The 18681-nt window shown below is 43.3% G+C and overlaps 1 protein-coding gene across 2 annotated transcripts; it reads left to right on the top strand.

Annotated features, from left to right (window-relative positions):
- The first annotated feature begins 1355 nt into the window (after nt 1-1355).
- On the top strand, nt 1356-17709 carry LOC109511984 (receptor activity-modifying protein 3-like). 2 transcript variants are annotated; one of them, XR_002167435.1, is made up of 5 exons: nt 1356-1694; nt 11123-11152; nt 11243-11402; nt 15593-16212; nt 16324-17709. XR_002167435.1 is itself a non-coding variant. In XM_019863416.1 (4 exons), exons 1-4 carry the CDS (start codon nt 1643-1645, stop codon nt 15846-15848), a joined length of 498 nt encoding a protein of 165 aa, XP_019718975.1. In that variant the 5' UTR covers nt 1356-1642; the 3' UTR covers nt 15849-17709. The 2 variants fall into 2 exon arrangements, 1 of the variants encoding a protein (XP_019718975.1); XM_019863416.1 differs by having other exon boundaries at nt 15593-17709.
- Nucleotides 17710-18681: the final 972 nt, after the last annotated feature.

Raw genomic sequence — 18681 nt, forward strand, 5'->3', positions numbered from 1 at the left:
AAATGGGTGTGAATTGATTCAGGTAATTCAGCAAATAACAGTCAAAAACGTGAGACGACAACAACATAATAAAGAAGATAAAAAGTATATATTTGTACAGTTATATATATCTGCACTGCGATTGGATGGCAACTAGTGTTTCGGCTGCCTATAAACCGATTGGAAAATTGATAGATGGATTGATATTATATATATTGATGTATCGTCTGAAATACGATAAGCATGACATGTAATAACATGCAAAAATACTTCAATTTGGCTTTAAGGGTTTAGAAAGTCAATCAAATTATTTTGCGTAGCCACTGCCGGAATGCAAATGTCGCATCATGAACTCACATTATTATTAATGCTTGCACTGGCTCGACATTGCTATCTAGTGGATTGATAAGAAATTACATACAAACTGTGATGTCAACGTGGGTCTGGTATTTGGCCTCCTGAGATGAATTTGGAATCTGACTCGTAAAATAAACAGTCCCATTGCTCATATAAATGACATCGGCCAGCACGACTGGTTCCGACAGCCCTGGCCAGATACAGTGTCGTGTACAGTATAAACTGTTGCCTGAAAGATTAAAACGCTTTTGTTGTTTTTACACTGTAAAAAAATGTTGAGTGACTTCAAAATTTCAGGGCAACAAACTTCCAACAGGTCAGGTCATTGGCATTTGATAACTCCATGTCACTAATGAAGCAAAACTACTAACTGGAACGTGACACAAGCTTAGTAAATGCGCCTGAGAAAGTGGAAATATTGATCGTGCGGCACAATAGGTGACTTAAATTAAATTTACGTTGATTGTGTACTAGTGGGCCAAAAGTTGGACTCGTATTGGAGACCGTTTTACTCGATGTGCATCCTAGTGGTGTTACTTGTGTGCCACAGCTACAGGTCAAAAGCTGGATATCTGATGTCAGGGTTTGCTGAGATTAAATGTCCACACGAGGTCAGTGTTGTCATGTTAGATTTTTTTTTTTTTTTGAAACAGGCACAGTACTTCCACATTTAATTGGGCAGTCCGAAAAATAGTCAATAAAGCGCGGAACGGAACAATGCCATTTATAACATCCGATATTGGACGATTGGTGTTCTATTTATCTGGAAAAATGAACGAATAGCACTGACTGAGACGCGCCCAGAAACAGGCACAGTACTTCCACATTTAATTGGGCAGTCCGAAAAATAGTCAATAAAGCGCGGAACGGAACAATGCCATTTATAACATCCGATATTGGACGATTGGTGTTCTATTTATCTGGAAAAATGAACGAATAGCACTGACTGAGACGCGCCCAAAAGGTTCGTGATGGCAGCGTAGTTCAATTGCACCGCTCCTCCTCTTCCACCTCCCCCTCATCGGGATGCGGGACTGGTGCTGAGCTCTGACTCTTCGCCACAGACAAGTCTCGATTATCATCACGGGGATCACGCACAGGAATTTTGTCTTTTTGGGTGTGTATGTGTGAGGGGGGCTTTCTCGGATTCCCATTCGAATCCTTTTTCGGTTGTCTCGAGTCAGCTGATGGCATGACGGAACTTGGTTTTGTGTGTTAGGGATAATAATGGTCCGCTTCAAATGTACATTTTTACCCAGCTGAAGCCGAGCTTTCATTCAGAGTCCAACTGGATCCACACAGCGGGATGGATACAAATGAGTTTGCAGTGCTGAAACTTTTTGTTGTTGGGATTTTGGGTGAGTGCACTTGTTTTTCCCGCATTCAAAACGAGAAAATACAAACTACAATGTATCATTTAAAATGATTTGATGCCATATTTATCCCACTCACAAAAATTAACAGACCGCACTGCATTAGTTTCACCTGCACAATTTAATAAGGCATGAGTGCACTATTTAAAACGTGTCTACTTGTTAGGGCAGTGGTTGGGGGACCAAATTGCATGAAGCTTCACCTTTCAGAACGTGCGACACATTCATGCGTAGTGGATAAAATGTGGACGCGCAAGTTGATTATGGACCGTCTACCAGAATGTAGAAGAATATTTAATTGTCTGACTCATCCCTATAGGTCACCGGCATAGGTAGACGAACAAATATACATTATTTCTTATCAATAAATGATTTTTGGACAAATGAATTTGCACGGCACACCTGATGATCTCCATTTCGGAATCACACGGTGTCATACTGAGAGCAGTATATACATTTATGTATCTTTCATATGACTAGATAAGTTAACCGAAATACTAGAAACATCTCTCAGTATGATGTAGTGCAGCTCCGCGCGGAAATGTACGATTGTTTTGAGCGCAACGTTCAATTGGAACCCAATGGATTGTGCGAGTGTACTTTAAAACAGTCACCGAAGCCGAGTGTTCTCCGTATTTTAATTGTTGCACTTATTCAACGGAAACATCACGGACTTGCGTATGAATTTGTTTTTTGGGCAATGGTATGTTTATTTTGTACACGCGCTTTGTGCATATCATCTTGTTCTTGATGTAGTTCAGAGCAAACCGGCGGAAAGTGCTGGTTGTGGCCAAAATAGGGCCCAAAATGGTTTGTGATGCCTTGTGCCTATTCCACATGTGACAGCATTCTTGATTAATCAATTGAGATCCAGAGTATGAATTAGTGTTAGCTCAGTGACTTGGGTGACATGGGTCCAATGAGTCAGGCTTCACAGAGAAATCACAAGCGTATCATGAACAAGCACTCCCTGACCAGCGTCGCAGGGGGACGACACCAGAGCATGCCCCAGTGGACAGAGTTGACCTATATCAAGGCCAATGGGACCTTCTGGATCCGGCTCATCCGCTGCTCCTTAAAGGATTCAATCATGTATGAAAGTATGTGTCATGTGGTGGAAACGTTGCGAATCACCAGTTTGTGGACAAATGCTTGGCGCGATGGAGTGAAAAGAGTTTCGGGTGGTCTGCATCGGTCACTTTTCTTTCCTGTGTTGATCAGGAGACTATTATTATATTGGGTAGTGCGTACTTAATGAATTCAGCCAATTTCGGCGCGCTTTTCCCTTTTTATATGTCATTTGAATTGAATGCAGAGCAGACAAAATGGTGCGGTTGAATAAACTTCGCTCATATTCTGCTGCTTTTGGGAAACATTTTCTTGTTTTTCATTTTTCTTTCAGGCACAGTATCTGTATTTTTACCCCCGCCCCCCCAGCAACAATTGTGGGATTAGAATATGAACAACTGTGATGGTTTACAGTGATTCATCTGAGGACTGATTTTAGCTGAAGTAAAGTACAAAGAACCCCTGCAAATTTGTGGTTCGGAATTTGCAGTTTTATCTGGTTGAGGATTTTATGGAGTTATTTTTTTGGGGGAACCTATCCTGCCTTATTAGGAGCTTGACTTAGACCGGACATTTCCACCATTTCGTGTCTGTTGACTAATCAGGGAACGCTGGACTGTCCTGAAATTGAAAACTGAAATGCAAGGTTGCGAAAGGATGCACTTTCAGTGGTGCTCCCGGGACAACAAAAGTGGTTGATGGTGATAAAGAGGGGGCCGAGGGGAGTCACTCAACAACGCGGCGTGGCTATCAGGAGCTGATTGTGTCCTGAAGAGTCAGCCTTGGCGTCACATTACCCGACACTGACCGACATTACACGGTGTCCGCACTTGACACGAGTTGCAGAATTCCAATTTCAAGCATTTTGCCTCGCCTTTGTCATTTCCATCAGATTGTGACACAATGAGGGAGGACGAGCTCAAACCGAGTCGAGTCAGACTTTTTGCCGTTTGAAAACCTCGTAGGAGACTTGAGGATGTGGTCTGTGTTTGGCTTTCACTTGGGACCTCCCCCTCCATGGATCACAGCCACGTGACAGCTGCGGCCTTTACGGCAGTGCTCAGGCATCGTGCTCGCATTGCCATTTTTCTTTGTATTTTTCCCTCTCTGCTTCTGGTACAATGCAAAAAAAATACGCAGGACAGAGTGATAAGGTTGCATCAGATGGCAATAAATACTGTCCGTGCAGCAGGGATTTCCCCATTGTGGCCCCGGTCTAGACAAGATTTTCCCATCAAGCATCCCTGTTGGGAGAGGGAAAGCGGTGTGAGAGCAGTTTGTTTCAGAGAAACAAGCCACCGAGTCCCTGTGATCTGTTACTTTCACAGCAAGGCCTGCGGTTTGCATCTGTGTACTGTAAGTTCTCCGTCCGCACGATGGAAGGAGAGGAAGGAGTCCTACTGAGTGCAAAGAAGCGGCTCGTCCTTCATTCTCCGGGAAAAAGCCTTTGGCCTCCTCTGTGCCGCTGACATGGGAAAGAATCCTTGTGCGCCTTTTGTTTAGTTTTGTTGACGTGCTGAATTTTGGTCCGTTCTATTCTACAATGTGCAGGTGGCTAATCTTTGTGGTTTGTTTTGTTTATCGATCTCTCCGGCCATTTTCTAGACGGGTTGTCCTCATTAGCGTTGAAATGTAGCCTACTGTGGCTGACTTAGGGCAAGAGACGGGTGGGCGTACGCTTTTGGTCAAGACACGAGACATGCGTATCAACATCATTACATTTCAGATTTACGGGATAACCTGTAGCCTACTGTGGCCGACTTAGGGCAAGAGACACTTTTGGTCAAGACACGAGACATGCATATCAACATCATTACATTTCAGATTTACGGGATAACTAAAAGTAAACGGGAAAAAGGAAAAGATTTGCATCGAAACCACGCTTTGCAAGTATGACGACAAATGTGTACTTCAGTGGACGTTACGTTTGCCAAGCATGGCTTTCGCAAAATTAGTTTTTCAGAAACTTTGTCAAGGTGCGACGATGAGAGGGGAACGCAAGCCAACATGTCAAAAGTTTCCACCTGATGTTATTCACTTAAATCAACTTCGTATTTATTTGAAAACACTATCGGGGCCAGCGTATTTCCGTCATTACGTGCTCAAAGTCACTAGAATGTGTCGTCTGTCAACCCTTCCTGCCCGCCCTATTTACTGACAAAACCGGTTGATAAATATTCAGCGGTTGAGGAAAATTCAGCAGCGACAAGCTGCACACGGGTCCACTTATCAAGCCAGCTCATGGCGGATGCGCTGACTCGCAACAGCCGCTCTCATCGATCACCAGCGTTGCTGACAGCAAGCGGCTTTGGCCCGTGGCCAAACTTGACTGCGAATGCTTATTCGCGAGCTATGGCAATCGTGACATCATTTTGCTCCATTTCCTTCTCTGAATGATGAGGTTTTCTCCTCAAATGCCGCTGCTCGTAAATTGAAGTATGCGACAGCAAACCGAGTACCATGTTTGGACCAGCGGCGGCACATCGATCATATTACTGCAAATAAAACGCTGGACTTGATTTGCCTTTTAAGCCAAGAAGCCACGACGTTTTGAGCCCGCTCACGGCAGAGGAGAAGGAAGTGGCAGAGGACAATGAGAAGATCGTCTTCTGTTCTTCTTTCAATTCTATGTTTTGCAAAAACTACAAGGGAAGACGCATTACATTTCACCGTGCCTTCCAATGTTACGTGACAGAAACACTTTGCTTTGGCCACACCTTGTGGCGTGTTGTTGCCAAGCAACTATGTTAAAGTGCGGGGGGGAAAAAAAACTTAATTTATCCAGGATGTGGCCTCATGACACTTATATTTTCACTTTTTTTTTTTTCGGGATAACTTGGCTCAGACTGACGACATCATAACACCTTTATAAACTGTTAAAAAGTTGAACATTCTTTCATGGGCCTAAATTTGAAATTTGAGGGGTATTTTTTTTTTCAAACGTCATGGTTTGATGGTTCAGTATTTGTCAGTAAGTGCGCCAAGTAGGATTTGAGTGACTTGATGATTCGTGGTTCTTATTGGCATGTTGGCCATTTTTGACCAAAGTGAGAGCGCTGCTGCGTTTTGGCTCTGCAGTTGCTGCCAGGCTGTGTCAGCTTGACTTTTTGTCCTCACAGACAGACAACGTGGGGGTGGACAGCGTCTCTCACAACCATAAAGTGATGTTGCGTCTTTGAATGAGCACCAAGGGAAAAATGCTTGATGTCAGTTGATCCACAGCCGAAAGACAATTGAGGTTTAATGTCCTACTTATTTTTGAACATCTGCTCTTTTGAAACACAGGGCCATGAGAACGTTACTACTGTTGGGCATGTTTAGTGGAATCGGGCACGATGTCTGTCATGATGTAATGCCAAACAACAAATGTTGGACTTTTGTAAGCTGAGAGTGTTCTGTTCCAGCTTTGGTTTTGTTGTTTTTTTTGCTTCATCAATGAGGCAACTGAAGTAAGATGCTTTGGTCTATTTTTGGTCTGAAATGTTTTCGAAATGGTACATTTAGATTGTGTCGAGGTGTATGAGGATTCTGACGAGAGTCTGAATCGCGTCCCCTGTCCTGATATTTGTTCCACGCAAAACCACAAGCAAGCTGGGGCACAAGAACCGATGGGACGCTCGTCTTCCTAAGTGCCTGTAACACAACACAATGGCTTGGAAGACGCCGCATGTACATGTTAACTTAAGACCTCTGCATATTGTTTACACTGGTGGCGCTTGTTACCACTGGAGGTCGCATTCCCTTGGAATCAGTTTTGTGGCATCATAAACCTTAGAGGCCAACTCCACACAATATTTGGATTACGATTCAAATCACAGTCGCCAATCCGAAACTACACGCTGCTGTGATTCAAATGAGATGAACATCTCCTGAAGGCTACCAGGTGATTTCGCAGGCTGCAATACTAAAAAAAAAAAAAAAAAAAAGTAATTGAACAGAAAGCATGGATAGAATGCTAATTGACAGTGTGGCGGACCTGCAGAGCTCATGCTTTTGAAATCCATTCAACTCTCAACCTGCCTTTCGTGACATCTGCCGCACTTCAGGGAATTGGTTGAAACGCCAGCCGCCATCAGCGATCCGCCTCGCTGACCTCAAGCAGATGACCCCCCAGGCTTTGTTTGAGCGTCTGTGAGTCCCCCCCCAGACTCAAGAGAAAGGAATCGCAAATCAGGAAGGAAGACACTCTTCCCGGCAGCATGTGTGACCGAGCGGTTCGCATGTCTGCCTCATTGCTTCAAAGTCTGTCTTTGAGGTTGATCTTTTGTGGCCTTCCTGCGCGGGGTGTGCGTGTTCTTCCAGCGCGCGCGTGGATTTTCTTTGGGAAAGGCATCTTCCTCCCATCTCATGTCCAAATACACGCATGGTTGGTTCATCGAAGAGGTGGGACGGATTCTGGCTCACCCGAGTCCCTGATCGGGGCCAGTCGAGGCGACCGGGGCTCGATGTCACACTTTTATATAATACTTGGAGTAACTGCAGCATTTATAAACAAAACATGTCTCAGAGTCACACATCAATACTGTAAATATTCATGTCACATTTTGTGTCAGTGCAGAGTTACAAGCAATCAAATAGAGAGTGTGAAAGAAGCCACTGAATAAACTCCAAAATAAAATATGAGGCAACATGCAGTGGATTAAAGGCCTTCGGATCTGATGGCACATTAAGCCCTGGCTCTCAGCCTCGAAGGCCAGTTTTACCTTCCTAAAACGGAAAACTCGATTAAATTGAATGACAACACAGAAACAACTACTGGAAGATCCAATTCGAAACACTCAAACAAAACCTGACAAACACATTTCCTCACTTGTCAGACACATCACCCGCACGGCAATTCTGGCAGATGCAAACCGATTTGGCGGGATTTTTATCAATAAGACACTCGTTTCAAAATGTGGAATGTGAACATTTTTACTTTGGGTTGCACTAAATTGTTATTTGGCGCGCATCTCAGCTCACACAGGGCTACAAACAAAACAAGCAGATGAAAGTCAGGAGGCACGAGGTGATTTCTCTCCCAACAGCCCGACCGCAACCCTGCAGTATGCAGTCAGTCGATCCCTCACATGCAAAGGCCATAATTGCTCCTAAATCTTGCAAACCCACCTTCTTTTTTATAACTCTTATTCTCATTAGGTTGTGTTTACACTCCGGTCGCATAATTATTGTCTCTGGCCGTAAAATCAACATCGGCAACAAAAGCAACATTCTCTTGTGGTCTGAATATTTGCTGAAACGTGCGTGACTTTGGTTGTTCAGGAAGTTGAGTGAGCATCGGTCCTTTCCTATCCCAATTAAGCCATGAGATTAGAAAGGCAGGAGGCAAGTCGCCCTTGGGCATAGACACGCACTCACACCACTTCATATCCTGTTTGGGATGCATTTTGCAGTTTTGCTTTCTCTGCGTTTAAACGAAAAAAAAAACATACGGAACTCTACGGGACACTCGGGGGGGGAAATACTTGGAAATGAAAACTGTCAACATTGTTATTTTATTTTTGAAACATTCTTTGTTGATGTGGTTATTCGCATGCTCATCTCTGATCAACATTTTCCCAGGTGGTTTGGTTTGCAGGGTTTCACTTTATTGATGTAACGTGGTTCGCTGCCTGATAAAGGGCAACTGCAGCGAAATGCTTTACGGCGAGAGGCTGAAGACCCCCCTCCGAGTAAATACATGCAGTACCTCCCCTCGGCGATGCAAGTCACTTGCACCTAATGATGCAGACAATTAGATTGACCACCAAGAAGCACCTCTTTGGCCGGGCTTCAATTACCTCCGGAATCAATCGACACATTCATTCATCTTCCATTTCCTCTCCTCATTTCTCTCTCGAGGCAAACAAACGTTGGATGGCAGCGGTGCCAAAAGCCCATCATTCATCCTTGAGTGAAACGAGCACTGTTGCTGATGTTATTTTTGAAAGGCCAGCTTGACTTTTATTTTAGAAGATTGTTTTAATAACGGCTCTCTCCGGGGGGGACTGGATGTGAACTGGGCGTTAAGGAGGCTCGACACTGAAGCCGATAAGCAGTGTAAACGGCGGAGAGGCTGCTGGCTGGGTTGCCCTCTTCCTTTTCGGGAGTCATCACTTTCATGGATGAATTTATGAATGCAGTTTCATATTTGAGTCAGTGAATATACTATTCAAAAGCATGACGCAAACATCGCAAAAGGTAGTCAACGTTTGGCCTCCACCTGCTGTCCTCTCACACACCTTAAGTGACCATAAATGTGATTCCAAATGAATGCTAAGAGCGTCTTATTTGGATTTCATACACCAAGTGCAAGTTTCAATTCTGTTGTAAAATAATTTACTGCCGCTTAGTGAAATTCTCTCTTTTGGCACTCTGCTACAATCCAAATCTCAATTTGGCAATTTGAAGCGAATCCCAACCTGGCACGATCCCACTGGGTGAAACTAATTCTTTGCACGCACTTTGCTGCTGCTCATACGGCTCATGATGCAGGCGCAGTGGATTCAGAATCACAAATACCGTCCAACATCAATCATTTGTACTTTGAGCATTCATAATCTATCCCTTTAGTATTTTTTTTCACATAGAAAAAGTAATGCATTATGAGGCGTAATAAACAGTTCCCTCCATTTATTTTCTCTCGTGTTTGTCTTCATGAGGAGCGCTGCTGAGCCTACCCCACCTAACAGGTGGGGTACAACCGGACAGGCAATTTATTGCAGTGTTAAAAAAAAAAAAATGACAAAAGGAAATTGTAACTTAAAAGTGGTTACTCTCCTCTTACCCAGTAACTATAAAAAAAATGTTAAAAAAAAACAGTGGCCCCCACCATTTCTTAAAACTATTTCACAACATTGGTTCTATGAAAAAAAATGAATTCTTTTCTTCGTCACTTCTTCAAACATTTCAGCAGCAATGTAAATGTAATCCCGCAAATACATAATGCTGTGGCATATTTTGGCACGCCATTTGTCTTTAGAAGCTTTGCGCTATTCCAAGCGGTTTTCTTATCAACAGCTGCAGATGGGACATTTGTTTAGACGGATCGCTGGCGTGGGAGCAAGATGTATTTATACTGAGTGAGGACGGATGCTATTTTTGGACTCGCCGTCAAGAGAATTTTTGTTCACAGAAATTAAAGGCAAGAGAAAACCTGAATGACATTATATTATCATTATGATAATAATTATATTCATTCATGCAAAGACGCCAATCACGTTAATGATTTATCCCAATATTTAGGGAACAAGTAAATGCCAATATGCAAGACTTTGATCTGGATCTGTAAATCTCTGCCAGTGTTTACATTTTCAAACGATCGCTTCTACAACATTCTTTAAAAAAAAGCACCATGTCCCATCACTGGTAACCTCTTTTTACAGGGGGGTACTCATGTGGTCCTGGGGGCTACCTGGTGCCCGCGGGCACCACATTGGTGACACTTGAAGTATAGTAAGTAGCACAAAGCGAAAACGTCATCACCGAATGAGTCGACCTCCGTGCGCCCTTTAAATCCTCCTACGGGAAAGTCTCAATTGAGCAGATTGTTTGCATTCAGTGTCCCCCCCCCACCCCCCACCCCCCATGGGGCGTCTTATACAGATCCTCTGCTTTTGAAGTGCAACATCGAAATTGGATGAAAAAACACACCTTTCCTGTGTTCTTTTGACTTTTGTCATTCACAACCGTTTTGATTTTACCTCTACATTGGACTGCAGAAAGGGTTGCCTTTGCTCAAATCTCTTCAGCCGTTTCACAATTGCGCTTGGGTGTGATCCAACGAAAGGGAACGGAATGAGCGTGACTCAATCGCTGTCTGAATCCAGCAAGGAGGAACGCTCTGCATTTTTCAGAGAAACACCTCCACGTGTAACGCACGAGACTGTTCTCGTGGGAATTTAGTCGGACGTCATGCATAGACAAGAAGTCATACACATGTTTTTCAAGTTAGTTGATGTGTGTGTGCTTTTTTTTTTTTTTATGACATTGTAATAATGTGCACTAAGTCTTAAACAAAATGATTCCTCAGCAAAATAAAACATTTTATGCCAACATTATGGGGCAGCACGTTGCCCGAGTGTGTGTGTGTGTGTTTGTGTGTGCGTGTTTTGTGATCTTTGCAAAGGTAAACATGGCCAATGACACAACAACGGTAGTTGTAATGCATGCAGCATGATCAGAATGATGCAAACGGCAGAGGGGATGAAAACATGGAGGGCTAAAGGTTAGGGAGACAGATGTGCATGTCAGGAAAAAAAAAAAGAAATAAGCTGTTTGTGGCTTATTTCCAATTAAATTCACGTTTTGGAAACATGTCTTTTCAACAGAAGCCGACATTGAATTTTTTGTTTGTTTATTTGCAGTCAATGCCTGGATGGTAGGCGGCTTTTCGGGTAAGCAGGCATCCACTCATTCAATCAAAGTTGGATTTAACCAATGTGTGTAGCGTATTAATTATTGTCTCCCCACATCTTACTTGCCAGCGACTGAGAGTTTCCACATCGAACCCACTTCTGCCAGGCCAGGGAGAGCCTGCAACGAGTCGCGCTTGGAGTGGGAAGTGGAGGTCTGTGGCGAAGACTTCAAGCGCGATATGGCTCACATAGACCCTCAGTATTGGTGCAACCTCACCCACTTTATCAGGTACTTATAGGCCGTTTACGTATGTTTTTATTACTGATTGCAGCAATGTGTAAGTCCACAATTTTCAAAGTGTAGGAATACTTCACGCCAGATTGGTCTGAATATCGGACATCCACATGTTGGTTTCCAAAGTGGCAAATTTTGAAAAGGACCTTTGCTCAGACCCATGCTGCATATTTTCCCCCAAAGACAGCCTTGCTAAGCGGCCAGGAAATCTCTCACTGTCCCGAAAACATTGAAATGTAAAGAATTAAACATACATTTCTATTTGTAATGCTTTAGAACAGATTTACTTATTGAAAAGCATCACTGTTGGATTTGTCATTCTACAGTCAACTGCTTGCTACACACATTTTTAAGCAGATGTCATCACTAATTGGAGTTGACAGATAACACATACAGTATATTGCACACAAGCACAGATACACTGCAAATGTTTATACTATACTGTATTTAGAATTAGTTTTGCTCTCCCCCCAAAGGAGGACTCTTAAGAAGCACTTCAGCCTCAGCAATCTGTCTGCAGCTAACTTTTCACCTCATTTCTCTCTTCTGATCTTTGAACTTGCGTGCCTGCGACTGCGGGCTGAGAGAGAAGAGCAAGACGAGAGGTGACTTGTCGGACAAACGTGGACGATTAAAACGGCTCCTTTTTAATGACCACAAGATGAATATGATGGAGTAAATCCAGGAGGATGGTGACCAACATTTCACATACCACGTCTGCTTGAGTGCTCAAATTAGCCTCTTGAACTTGGTCGTGCAGACAGATGTTTGACTTGAGGCGTGCTCGGAAACATCTGAAAAGATGACGAGGTGCACATACGGACAGGATGTAGGCACCACTGTGTTTCAAAGAGAACATGCACAAAAACATTTTAAAAAGAAAATGCTCCGAACCACTGTAACAAAGAGTAGTTATCCACAGGGTAAAAAAAAAAAATAGATAGATAGATAGATAGATAGATAGATAGATAGATAGATAGATAGATAGATAGATAGATAGATAGATAGATACACACACACACACACACACACATACATATATGGGGGGGTAGGTGTAGGAAAAGCACAGGCTATCATGATATATATTACTGCGTTATACGAACTTGTCATTTTGGGATTTGTCTTGAACAAGAAAAAAAATTGGCCCCGGATATCGTGGGAGAGTGCAAGTTCTGAACTCAGTCCAAGTCTGTATTATTTTAAAGTCTCCCCTGACTTTCTCCTTTTGACTTTCCAGCAGAATTGACACAGGAAGCACGCTGTTGCATCACTTGACTTTCAAACAATGATGCCTTTGCTTTGGGAAATGACACACGTGTTTGCTGGCAATTAGAGAGCGGAAGCGAGTGCCGAGTCACAAGAGCGGCGAACCATGCAGAGACATGTCCTGATTGTAATTTGGAGGCGATGCACGTGAGCTCACGCAGCAGGGCGGCGGATCTGAGGAGGAGTCTTGAGAGAATGGCATCCATACTGAGATTGCCGCAAACAAGGGAACCGGGGCGGCGAGAGAGGGTCAGGCTCAGAGAGCAAAGCACCTCATGTTTAAACAAGCGGTGACCCCTGCAGGGCTTCTTGCGCTTCCCCGTGGCGCAACCGCTGCACAAACAACTCAGACGATGTTTGGAGGTTTTTAGCTTGTTGTATAACGTGAGTCGGATGGAAGACCGGGAGCCTCGGTGTTTCTGCCTGCAATTATGGGAATCCATCATTGACCTCCTCATGACTTTTGAATTGATTTGCTGTTCCGAGAGGCTTCACATTTCAGGGGCGGGAAGTCTTAAGGAGCTGTGGTGCCACCTTATCCGGATTTGAGATCATGGAAAGATGTCTGGCACCCTTGAGGGCCGCTTGCGATTGCTCACTCACTTTCCGCCAGTCACAAATCCAACCAACTGATCATTCACTCTGAGAAGGTAAACCTAATCTTGCCTGTGAAGCAAAAGCACTGAATGTGTTGCACAGTGTTAATCTGTTGGTGAAACAGATTCATGGACTGTTTATTGGCCTACCCACTATCAGGTTTGTTTCGCAATTTTGAGAGTTGAAAAGTGAAATGTGTACCACAATCATCTATTATCCTTTTGTCACCAGAGCCTTTCTTTTGAAATATTGACAGAGTAACATATTTTTACACATGCATTTCACATTTTAAGAATGTGTGTGTTACTTTAAAATTGCCCATCCAGTTAATAAAGGATTTATGCAAACAAATGCTTCTTATTTACATGATTTCGAATGAGAATTTTTTTTTACCTTCTAATTCTGAGATTGACCAGCATTCCAGAATGAACTTTGTTCAACCTTAGCGGTTCCACTTTAAATGCACTCCACGTTTTTAGTTTGATGTGAGTTGGGGGCGCACGCTAAAGGGCAAACTGAATATTTTACGTTGTAATGGCCTCCATAGACTTACCGGTAGTGTTGCAACCAAACATGAATCAGGTCAAGTGCTTTGGGAGCTCTCAGAGCAGATGAAATGCACGTCTCTAAACATTTGTATTGTTAAGTATGAAACATAAAAAGATAGTGGGACGGTGCATTTTAATGGTTTATCATACACCCCCAAATGAGTTATTCACAAATTTCAAACTTCATCAAGAATGCAGTAATAATATAATTTAACATTGCACAATTTTTGGGTTGATTGCATAACACCTTTAAAAAAAAAAAAACCTGGTAGACTCATAACATACAAGCAAAAAAACAAAAACCTACACATCACAAATGACCACTCAACAAGCAAGCCATCCATTTTGTAAGCCCACAGCCAGACACATATCACAAATGCACAATGTACTCATCAAAATAGTCATCCCTAATTCATTAAATGTGTCCTTTTACACCCTCTTCTGCCGTCCCCCCCCCCTTCCCCCTTCCCAAAAAGAAAAAGCGCTGTCATAAAAATCACTTGCTTATGTCACATCCTGATGTAATCGTTTTAGGGACCTTGTGTCCTTTCCCAACACCACCTATTCTCACACACCAGCGTTCACTAAAATAGGGTACGGTCATTTTCATCTTGTTTATCATGCCTCCCCCCCTCCGGGTTCAGGTTGGAGAGGAAGCAAAATCCTTCTTTTATGGCTGACGTCTGGTGCCTTTGCCACTGCCCGGCAGAATATACCACATGTACATCTATGTGCAGTACGACACCCTTGCAGACACAAACCAGATCCATCTCTGACAGGCAGCCGAGTTTATTCGGTTAGCCGCGTTTAAGCAAAGCGCCTTCAAAACAATAGTGACGGCTTGACGTCAGAGGGCACACATTCATGCAGTGCAAGGCGGGCAATGGGGGGTGATGGCTCATATATTAGCGGCCAGGTCGGCCTCTCAGTAGTTTATGGCTCAGTCAAGAGGCTTTCAAGCTTACCGTGATACATGTTTGATATTCCACAAGTGAACATCTTCAACCAGTATTTGATAATTGTTTAATATTTTTGCCTTAGAAACCTAAAATCTGTCCATCCATTCATTTTCTATGCCACTTGTGCTCATTAGGGTTGGACACGGTGCCGTCCAAAACCCACAGATCAGATTCAAGGAATTTCAGGGTGCGTCCCATTCTCGAGAGGGTGATCGGTTTTATCATTTATGATGACTTCATCATGAGTGAGCAGGCTTCCAGTCAGTTCACTTGTTCATGCCGGCGCCGCTGCGATTCACAGATCTCGTACTCCTCACCTGTGAAGCCACTGAGTGTTAAGCGAGGCACTTCAAGTGTTCACTGGTGGACAAGAAAGTACCTGAAGGATTGGCCGTTTTGGATGAAGACGGAGGGACGGGGCTGGTTTTAATGGATTTGTCAGAGTTCCGCTCTAAGCCTTTATGAAGCCTCTGAACCGCTCTGCTCGCTTGTTGCGACAAATGGGATTGCCGGGCCAAAAAGGGAGTACAAGGCAATACATTCCATGTCACAGTGATGGATTATTTGCTCTCAATGCCAGTAACTGACGCCGCTGTAGTAGTTTTGCATCAGAAAGCTTCTCGTTAAAGTACTTTGAGTCTTAATCGAGGGGAAAGTGCTCACTTCTTCCATAATAAACATATTAATACTGCGATTCCTTAACACCGGTCTAAGTATTTCATCCGTAAATCTGACACTATTGAACCTTGAACGTTGCTTCCAAATCGACGATTTTCCGATAATCCTTTCAAATTGTGCTTCATTTTCTCCACAGTGAGTACCACGTCTTCACGCTGTGCACAGAGACCAAATCCCTCACTGTCCACTGCTACTGGCCCAATCCTCTGGTGGAGAGCTACATCATCCGCATTCACAAGCACTTTTTCTCCAACTGCACCTTGGAGCAGGTGGTATGGGTGGACCCTCCGGACAACACGCTGACCATCCTCATCCTAATTCCCGTTTTCCTCACCTTGGCTATGATTGCTGTGGTGGTGTGGTGCAGCAAGAGGAGCGACAACCTGGCTTAGAAAGAGACATACCATGATGGAGCAGGGGAGAGCGATTCTGATAAAAGACAATCAAAACATCCACGTACACAATGAAGCGGTGTTTGAGAGTTTTGAGAGTTTGAGTGAGTTGGTCATTTGGTCTGCAGATGTTCCAGCGATCCACCATCTCGAGGTCTTGAGACAACGTGAACGAGTTCGAACATTTGAGGTTGCCTTCACACGAGCATCCTGTGATCAATTTACGTCAAACTCAATTCGACCTTCATCCTATTCAAATGGCAAATTAAAGAATTAGCAGAGACCTAAAAGACATAATAGTGACGCCAAGATTGAGTGCACATGTGTCCTGTTTAGCACGTTTGCAATGCATGATAGATGTACTGTACATTTTTGGATCATCAGGACATCACAGAAAGAAGGGGGCGTTTGTGCCATTGTGCTCAGCTGACACCTGGCCAATCGAAGCGGCTTCCCTTTTTCTCTTTAAATTCAGGACAGCACACACAGAGCTTGATATTGCGGAAGCAGAAATTGACTGGCTGGGGTCCGTGCATGAGATTGGCGCAGGCAAAATGTGTTTATAAAGGGTAAACTGCAAGATCTCCCCTTGCGGATGATGTCGTTGGTCATGCTTGTGACTTGGGCAATCGGAAACCGTCCTGCACCACCGACTGTGCATCCCCTAGAAGGTCCGGAGAGGTGCAATGTGGTCCCAAACATGATAGACTAGAGTTTCCCCGGTACCAAAATGAAGATGCGCCTGCCGACAAAAATAGGGCCCTCAGTGTGAGAGCACCCTTAATGCTCCATATTCCATGTATTTAACTTAATTCATATGGCTCAGGTTGCATCAGAAAAAAATCATTTTGATAAGCAGGACGGTTGATTTTTGGCCCATTTTTTAAATGCATTAACTCCCTTGCCCTTTGGCATTGTAGAAGACCCAAGGGGCTTTTAATTAACGCAACACAAACCAATCGTTGTCAGTACTGTACAGTATCTTTCTGAATATTCTATTATTCTTGATAATTCTGTTCATGTTGTCATATGTCTGCTTAACACAAGCTTTGCCTAAACCCAGCCATTGTTGTGACTAAATCCACTGTGTTAGTTGATGGAACGAATACCATACCAAACCATCATGTTCATTGTCTTTAACAGTCTCCTACCCAAACGTTGATGCCACAAAGGGTCTCAAACCCCACCAAAGACATTCACGATTAAAATGTATTTCCCAACGATTCCATTCCACTGTTTGTACAAACGACAACGTGCTTGATCAAAACCGGTAGATGGAGTTTGCCACCTTCCAAATATGAGGATTGTGTTTTTTTTTTTTTTTGCTTGATATGAAGCTGTTCCTTCAGGCACTGGTTGCTCATCCAACCTCTGGAAAGAGGTTATATGTATATTTGCCAAAATTTCAAGCTATTTATTGTATTTGCCTTAGAGTTATTTGTACATGTCCGGTGTGAAGCAAGATGACCTGTTGAGGTTTTGAATATTTCAATGGAGGAATCAACTGGCCAGACGGAGACCAGTGGCCTTGGACATTCTCGTCAGTCAGAGCACTGTAACGTAAGCTGAAGGCCAAAGGATCCGGTGCTGGAACTCTTTTAAATCATGGGAAATAAGATTCCCGGTGGACAGCATTTTCAACATGACACATGAAAGGATGAAAAGGAACCCAAAGTTGGACTTAAAGGGATGCTGTAAGTTTCCATACACTGCTGAGTTACTCAAGGGACAGTCATCACTGGAAAGGACAAACAAACATGAGACAACACTTGGACCAACCATTTTGAGTCTCTTGTGGCTGTTTTATAACAGTGTAACTTATCAGATACTGAATAGAATAAAGTATTGTTAATACACCGAGGCTTCATCTTAATCATCCTGTGAAATCGCATCTTCCTGATCATGGTTTTCTCTCTTTTTTTTTTTGAAGGGTTACAAACAAGTGACAACAAAACAATCACTGTTCAGGAGCCGCAAAACTGTTTTGAAAGATTCTATTGCATTCCACTTTTCACCTCTAAGCGCGAACAGCAACAATCATTTCAACATTTCTAAAATATCCTCTTGCAATCATTTGTAAAGCAATAATACTTGAATCTGATGATTTCATCTTCGTTTTGGAGGATCTCCTCACAGCACCACGCAGTCACTCCAACTTGCTTCAATGTTCTTTCAACATTGTACCCCGGTTACAGTAAAAAGGGACAGCAATATAAGCATCTGTGTATTGCATTAGCAGTTTGTGCTCTTTGGTGGCTGGATATGGATCATTTCCAAAAGCTTTATAATAGAAATGGAATCCAACCAACAATACCAGCCCTGATTTTCACTTGCAACTCTATAACAATCCTCGCTTTATTGCTCCTAATTGTTCTTTGACGTCAACAATACCTCTTACGTTTGGGAGTGGGTGAATTTTTTTATCCTCCAGAGAATTTCTTCTTGGAAACACATTGTCCTGAATTGGCTCATTGGTTCTCTGGGAGTGTTTATTCAAGTACTGAGACATCATTCTTTTATGAACCCAACAATACTGATGTGTGCAAACGTCCAGACATCTGAATAGATAACAAATTTGCTACGTGTCAACCTACAAAACAATGAGAAGAAAAGCAAGAAACGCCGATTACATCTTATCATCGTGTTGTGTAAATACAGTGTCAAACAAGGCAGTCATCGCTGGCAGCGGCCGATGGTCAACGATGTCGGTTTTGTTGTCGACACCCACGTTAATCCCGAACCAGTGGGCCCGGAGGACAAAACCGGAAACCACAAACTCCGTGAGCACAATACAATGCCAGTATCATAAGTTACTATCTAAACAAACACGCGC

This window comes from Hippocampus comes, unplaced genomic scaffold, assembly GCF_001891065.2.
Source record: "Hippocampus comes isolate QL1 unplaced genomic scaffold, H_comes_QL1_v1.1 scaffold680, whole genome shotgun sequence".
Taxonomy (NCBI): Eukaryota; Metazoa; Chordata; class Actinopteri; order Syngnathiformes; family Syngnathidae; genus Hippocampus; species Hippocampus comes.

What these genes read in the sequence shown, in the direction of transcription:
- LOC109511984 (XM_019863416.1), top strand. Translation starts at nt 1,643, where the DNA reads ATGGATACAAATGAGTTTGCAGTGCTGAAACTTTTTGTTGTTGGGATT. An exon ending in TTTTGTTGTTGGGATTTTGG is followed by an intron (nt 1,695 to 11,122) that starts GTGAGTGCACTT and finishes GTTTATTTGCAG; the next exon opens with TCAATGCCTGGATGGTAGGC. An exon ending in AACCTCACCCACTTTATCAG is followed by an intron (nt 11,403 to 15,592) that starts GTACTTATAGGC and finishes TTTTCTCCACAG; the next exon opens with TGAGTACCACGTCTTCACGC.